The following is a 7,357-nucleotide window of genomic DNA, read 5'->3' on the forward strand; positions in this document are numbered from 1 at the left end:
CATTTCGAGGCAATGTTAGAGACTGCACCACGCCCTTGAAATGGGATGGTCTGCGTCTGAATTGAAGGGTATACCCACGCTCTATCACACAGAGTAGCCAGCGCGAGATTCCCGGAATAACTTCCTATGCGCTCAAGAACTGACATAGCTGCTTTAGCAGCTTGGTCGTTGAATGCACTGGTGAGTGCTGCTCGACTATAACCTGTGAAGGAGTCACAGGAGCGTTCAGCAGCGCTTTACGGTCCGCATCCTTGAGGTGCCTCTGAACACGACCATAAAACCCATGGCCTTACCCACGACCTGGGCTGCTCGCTTCGTCGCCATCAGCGCGAAGTCCGGTTACTGTGCGTAGATCCTTAATGGCATCCGCAGTGAGGGCTCCACCCTCCGCCGCCTGCAGGAGCTTCGCCTGGAAAACCTGCAACACCACCATGGCGTGCAGTGTGGAAGCCGCCTCGCCATCAGACGCATACGCTTTATTAGCGAGGTGGGCAGTGGTCCTGCACGACTTCGAGGGGAGACTGATGTCCGAGCCTAGGGTCTTGGCTGCTGCAGGACACAGGTGCGCAGCGACAGTCTCCTCGACAGGGGGAGAGTGCACATACCCGTGGGCCTCCGCCCCATCCATGTGGGAAAAGTTGGCCTGTGTGGCAGAGTGGACGTGCGCTGATTGGGGCGCAGACCACACTTTCACAAGCTGCTCGTGTACGTCGGGAAAGAATGGGAACCAACGCCCTCGAATCAGCTTTACGGGTGGATCTCAAATACCAGGAGTCGAGCTTACTCCTGGCAGGCTCCTCTGGATGACTCCAGGTAAGCTCCAACTCCTGGACAGCCTACGACAGAACCCTCATGAGCACCTCCTGGAGGAGCCAGGCAGCCCCATGCTGTCTGGCTGATCGAACTCCGATCCTGCCCAATCCTCCCTCTCCGAGGCCGAGATGGACATCGAGTCATCCCCCTCCTCCTGGCTAAAGGACACAAACTCCGCGATGTTGGAAGGAGGGTGGGGGAAGGAGACTGGGGAACGGGGCGACCGTTGGGGTTGGCGAAGCGGCACCAACGGCACGCTGGCGGCAGTGGGCCTCACCCCGAATAGGCTGCAAGCCACATCGCAGCGGGTCCGGAGCACACGGGCCGGCAGGTCCGCGCAATGCCCGCAGTCAGACTCATCCAGCACCGCCTCGGCGTGGTCCAGGCAGGCTACGCAATGGTCGTGTTGATCCGGCGGCTCTATTGGTCCCATGCAGATCTTGCAGATTGTTGCCATAATGAATTCAGCAGGTGAAGTAGAAGATTCTGACGTAATTGTCACGTGCACCGCATTTTATACGGCCTCTCGAGCTCGTCAGTATTTGTATGCGATTTGCATACTTCGCAACAATTGGCCTGTCATTTGGACTGGCGTGAGCCAATAGGACTTCAGGAAAGGTTGGAAGGGAAGGAATTCCCATAAAGGAGAAATGTCTCCGTGATGTCTCGTGAAAGCTCGAGAGGGAACAATGGAGGACCCTGCACGTCGAAAAGTGACACTAAAAGGATATCCCTGTGCATCGAAAAATGTCCTGACCAAGCGTCAATATGTAACAAGTTGGGATTGAGAAAGTGTTGGAACATCGACCCGTTGGCAAGCATCTGTCGTGCTTATGTTGGCGGCAGTTTGCGAATCGGCATCGAGGCCGTTGGCGAGAGTGAGAACTTTGATTGGATGCTCAGTTTTTAAGTCAGTGCCCGAGAATTAAAGCGAAAAGTGATGAAAAGTGATGAAACAACTAAATGAAGGCGGCACAGACGGCTGTTGTAATGTTACATTGTCTTACCCAAGCATTCCAGTATGCAAATATTTTCATACAGTAAATTATGGGGCAAATTTCATTTTTGAGTGGACTCTCCGGTGCTGAGTCAGTCCATAACTGGCAGGATAAAGACAAACGTGCATCACATAATTCATCACATAATTTGTCACAGTGTCCTCTTCACATTGGGGACAGTGGGGATTTGATAATTAGCCTACGTTAACTTTGACTACAAACGTCGGCCAATTATACGTTCATTATAAAATTATTTTAGAACTTAATGTTGTGGTGGATTTTACTCTGCACTTGAAAATCAAACATGAGTGGTTTAAAAACTAAATCAAACACATAAAACTTATGCTTTCTTGGATAACTGCTGAAACCACCTTATTTACCTTTAAAACTTTATTTCTTATATTGATAATTGAAGATATTCTCCTTGCTTGCGCTAATCTAGCATTAACAGGTGGTGAAAAAGAGCACATCCAATGATGTCATTACTGCTTTTCTGTAGATGGTGTCAGCACAGCATATAAACTCTACAGGGTGGAGTTCAGACTAATTTGCTAGTAGTAAATGTCACTGAAAGAGGGTAAAATTTAATTTGTTTGTTTGTTTGCCATATGCCAGGGCCAGAGAGTTATCCACTGTCCGTCAGGTAGGAGGAACATTTTCTGGATGTCACTTTATAAGAAAAATCAGTTTTGTTAGTGTGGCAAACATTGTATTCTTCTGAGTAGCTTAAAGACAGCCTAGTCTCACGTACAGAACTTGGACAAGATGACAAAAACTCGGATCCAAAGAAAGATGTATCGTACAAGCAGAAATGGAGCTCACAGACTCTCTCTGCTGGTCACAAAGTGAACAACTTGCTTCTCTTCACTGAATGAAAGTTATGGTTTTTGTTGGCCATCTGAAACCACTTGTGGATTTAGGTAAATTAGGTAATTTTTTAAAGCCATTTTACAATATTACTGAGTTGAATTTATTATGTGTTAATGTCGTGCTAACATATGTATACACTAATAGACATTTTTAGGACATATGCAATTAGTTATCAGTGCTTTTATCTCGTCTCTGCAGGTGTTGGGCTTTGATGCTGTAAATAAACTGGAGAGTTTCCTGCCTCCTGTAAGTATCATACGTGTGTGTGTGTGTGTGTGTGTGCATCCCCTCAGTCAGGCGTCTTGATGTATGGGGAGGTGGAGTTCATCAGCATTGACAGTTTTGGTATATATGGAGAAAATCAGAAAAGCGTCCTCTGATTTGTCACTGAAGTTGTTTGATGATTTCCTCTGTTGTGTCTAATAAGGTAATAGCGAGTGTGATTGGAGGGTGTTGGACCTCTTTCTTTCTCATTAAGGGGGCTGAGAGGATGCCTGCATTTCTGTATCATCAGTGCGGAGAAGCTTGTACACTGGGTGTTGAGTTGATCATGCTGAGGATGATGGTAAGATGCCTGACACTCATTTTACTGTCTTCAGTTGTAATACATATCACAGCTGGTAAGTACACAAGTAACGAAACAGATGAAGTTATTTTCAGATGTTATCTCAAGCTTATAATTTTAAGCAATTAATGTGGTGTCTCAGATAATAATAATATTAATAATAATAATGCTTAATCATGTTTATTTGTTATTTACAGAATACCAAAGAGGCATGCACTATTTTATTTTATTATTTATTTTCCTATCTTGATTTGTGCTTAATTGAGATAAAAGCTTATAGATAAAGAGATTAAAGCTTATAGATACACTGCATGATACAGAGAAAAAAAGGAAGAAATATTAAATTTAAAAGCTTAGGTGTTCCATTTGTCTAGTTGCCCCACTTTGTAGCCATATGCATTAATTTTTCTCTTCCTCTCCCATCCTCATTCTAATCCCATCATCTTTTTGTCATTGCTTCAGCTCAATATATAGATTGTGTGAATGTGAGGTTGGTTGATGGTCACAGTCTCTGTGCTGGTAGAGTGGAGGTTCTTCATAGAGGTCAGTGGGGAACAGTGTGTGATGATGACTGGGATTTGGTTGATGCTGCAGTGGTGTGTAAAGAGCTGGACTGTGGAGAACCTGTAGATGCTCTGCGTAGTGCTCATTTTGGACCAGGATCAGGACAAATCTGGATTAATTTTGTCATGTGTTGGGGATCAGAATCCACACTAAAGAACTGTGAGTCAGGAGGATGGGATAGACACAACTGTGATCATAATAAAGATGCTGGAGTCATCTGCTCAGGTAAAGTACTGTACATACTCTAAGTAATATCTGTGTTAAACTTGCGCGTACATACTGGTTTATAATTTTTTATTTTTTTTTAATGTTTTTACATTTATCAGTTATCACTATCTTGAGTATATGTAAATGAAGATTTGTTTGTTTGTTGTTGTTTATTTTGTACATTTGTATTGTTTTATTTAGAAGTCAGGTTGGTTGGTGGTTCTCGCTGCTCTGGGAGGTTAGAGATGCTTCATGATCAGACGTGGATGTCTGTGTGTGACGCAGCCTTTGACCAGCAGGATGCAGAGGTTGTGTGTAGAGAACTGGACTGTGGGGCTCCTGTACAGGTGCTGGGAGCAGCTGCTTTTGGCAAAGGAGACGCTCAGATGTGGACACAAGAGATTCAGTGCAGAGGAAATGAGTCTCAGATTCACCTCTGTCCAACATCACCATTACATGAAAACAACTGTTCTCATGAGTTCAACATTGGTTTGCTGTGTACTGGTAGGAGTTCAAAATGCAACAAAGCAGTTTTATTTAATTTTATTTTCATTTCTATCTCATTTAAATTTCCACTTACCTTTTCTATTTCCTTTCTGTGTTTCTTACATTCCTAGGCATAATAAATGTGAGATTGGTAAATGGTACCAGTCGCTGTGCTGGTACAGTGGAGGTTCTTTATAGAGGTCAGTGGGGAACAGTGTGTGGTGATGGTTGGGATTTGGCTGATGCTGCAGTGGTGTGTAGAGAGCTGGACTGTGGAGAACCTGTAGATGCTCTGGGTGATGCTCATTTTGGACCAGCATCAGGACCAATCTGGATGAGTACTGTGTGTGTAGAGAGCTGGACTGTGGAGAACCTGTAGATGCTCTGGATGCTTACTTTGGACCAGGATCAAGACCAGTCTTAATGAAAATTGCAATTTGTACTGGAACTGAGTCTACACTTAAGAAATGTGGATCCATACAATTGCCTGACAAATGTCTTGATAAGAGTGCTCAAGTCATATGTTCAGGTAAGTTAAAAGTGTTGTATTATTATAGAAAACAGATGTGCCAAAAGCACTCATTCCATGACTATTTTCACCTTCTTGTCTGGTAAAATAATTGACATAAAAAACCTGAATGAAACCTATGGAAAACCCAATGGCCCTGTGGAACTCACTGGCATACACAAGCAGTAGTCATAGCAATTCTGCAAGACCCCAAATTAACCTCAGGGTGCTCTATTCATGACAGGGTCTTGGAGGTGGAGACATTTCCTCTTATGTTCCTTTAAAATAAGGCATGATTTTGTTGATATGTGTTTACTTATTTAGAAGTCAGGCTGGTTGGAGGTTCTCGCTGCTCTGGGAGGTTAGAGATACTTCATGATCAGTCGTGGATGTCAGTGTGTGACGCTGCCTTTGACCAGCAGGATGCAGAGGTTGTGTGTAGAGAGCTGGACTGTGGGGCTCCTGTACAGGTGCTGGGAGCAGCTGCTTTTGGCAAAGGAGACACTCAGATGTGGACACAAGTGATTCGGTGCAGAGGAAATGAGTCTCAGATTCACCTCTGTCCAACTAACTCCTCACACAAACACAGCTGTTCACATGAATACAGTGTTGGACTAGTCTGTGCAGGTTTGAGTGTTTTCTTTTAATAAACAAATCAGTTGAATTGAATGTCCCTTGAATTTAGATTAAATACTTTCATAGTTTTTATCTTAGTGTGTTACTTTGTTCTTTCCTTCTGTCTGTATCTTTTTTCTTATCTCTCTCTATTTATTATATAGACAATATGAGAGTGAGGTTGGTTGGTGGCAACAGTCGCTGTGCTGGTCGAGTGGAGGTTCTTCATAGAGGTCAGTGGGGAACAGTGTGTGGTGTGTGTTTTGATATGGCTGATGCTGCAGTGGTGTGTAGAGAGCTGGACTGTGGAGAACCTGTAGATGTTGTGGTTGATGCTCATTTTGGATCAGGATCAGGAGCAATCTGGCCAAATCGCAAGTTATGTACTGGATCAGAGTCTACACTGAAGAATTGTGGATCGGTACAATGGGGTTCATATATCTGTGATCATACTAAAGATGCAGGAGTCATCTGTTCAGGTAATTTGCTCCAAAGCGCACTCCGTTTTATATTATTCATGATCCACCTGCTTGAAAGGGTAGTTGAACAAAAATGAGAATACTTTATTTACTCACCCTCATGCCAGACCAAACCAGAATTACTTTCTTCTGTGGAGCACTTTTGTGTGTTTTTATTTTTCTTAAGATCCAAAATAAGAAACCATAATGAGTATATGAGGCTTGAGCATTCTGTTATAAAATTACATTAAAAATTAATTTATTGTAATTTTTAAATTTTTTTTGTTGTCATTTTGGTGCTTTGACAGGCCCAGTCCTAATTCACTTGCATTATACTGAAAAGACTGGCCAGGATTTTCTTTAAATATTCTCTTTTTTGTCTTCTATGAAAAGAAAGTAATTCATTAGGATTTGGTTTAACATGAGGATAAATTTCCCCACAATCAAAACACATGCAGGACAGGCGAATTTCTTATCTCTTGCTACTTCAGGTGCCAGACTTATTGGAAACTCCAGTTGCTCTGGGAGGTTAGAGATACTTCATGATCAGACGTGGATGTCAGTGTGTGACGCTGCCTTTGACCAGCAGGATGCAGAGGTTGTGTGTAGAGAGCTGGACTGTGGGGCTCCTGTACAGGTGCTGGGAGCAGCTGCTTTTGACAAAGGAGACGCTCAGATGTGGACACAAGAGATTCAGTGCAGAGGAAATGAGTCTCAGATTCACCTCTGTCCAACATCACTGCCACAAAAATACAACTGTTCACATGACAATGATGTCGGACTGGTGTGTGGAATAATACCTCTGAAACAACGTGGCCTGCGAGCAAGTAGCCTCGTTGAATTGTTTTTTTAATTGTTTTTTGACCCAGCTTGACACGCCCGGTATGGCTGCCCAGGCCTTGAACCGGGATGCAAGTGGATCTAATTGCAAGTGAGTCTTGGTCAGTTCTTTGTGAACTGCAGGCAAGAATGGGGCGGGCCGCTGGTGGGGAGGCAGTTGACGGCGACCCGGCAGGAACCACTCGTCTAGGCCATGGGCGGGCTTATCTGGAGCCGACTACTCGAGACCCAGATCCTCCACTGCCATGGAGAGAACACAGATCAGCTCAGTGTCCGGTTTCGGCTGCGATGGTTGGGAAGAAGGGAGTGCACCATTCTTCAGCGTCTGATGCCGTCAAGGACATCGAGTCGTCGACGGCAATCTCCTCCTCGGAGGCGCCAAAGGAAACCAAGCCGCTCGCTGCAAAGGAGGGGCATTGATCCTCTTGTGCGA

At 44.4% G+C, this 7,357-nt stretch overlaps 1 protein-coding gene across 1 annotated transcript; it reads left to right on the top strand.

Annotated features, from left to right (window-relative positions):
* Positions 1-1,502: 1,502 nt before the first annotated feature.
* LOC107715130 (deleted in malignant brain tumors 1 protein-like) lies at positions 1,503-7,019 on the top strand. Its single transcript, XM_016521196.1, has 10 exons — positions 1,503-1,526; positions 2,537-2,656; positions 2,880-2,940; positions 3,709-4,035; positions 4,219-4,515; positions 4,635-4,878; positions 5,343-5,638; positions 5,791-6,105; positions 6,576-6,868; positions 6,954-7,019. Exons 1-10 carry the CDS (start codon positions 1,503-1,505, stop codon positions 7,017-7,019), a joined length of 2,043 nt encoding a protein of 680 aa, XP_016376682.1.
* Positions 7,020-7,357: the final 338 nt, after the last annotated feature.

Source organism: Sinocyclocheilus rhinocerous, unplaced genomic scaffold (assembly GCF_001515625.1).
Source record: "Sinocyclocheilus rhinocerous isolate Xijiao unplaced genomic scaffold, SAMN03320098_v1.1 scaffold19101, whole genome shotgun sequence".
Taxonomy (NCBI): domain Eukaryota; kingdom Metazoa; phylum Chordata; class Actinopteri; order Cypriniformes; family Cyprinidae; genus Sinocyclocheilus; species Sinocyclocheilus rhinocerous.

Bases quoted from the DNA above. Each gene is read 5' to 3' on its own strand.
- LOC107715130 (XM_016521196.1), top strand. From the start codon at position 1,503: ATGGAGGACCCTGCACGTCGAAAA. The intron at 2,657-2,879 runs GTGAACAACTTG...TCGTCTCTGCAG, and splicing joins CTCTCTCTGCTGGTCACAAA to GTGTTGGGCTTTGATGCTGT. The intron at 2,941-3,708 runs GTGTGTGTGTGT...TCATTGCTTCAG, and splicing joins GCCTCCTGTAAGTATCATAC to CTCAATATATAGATTGTGTG.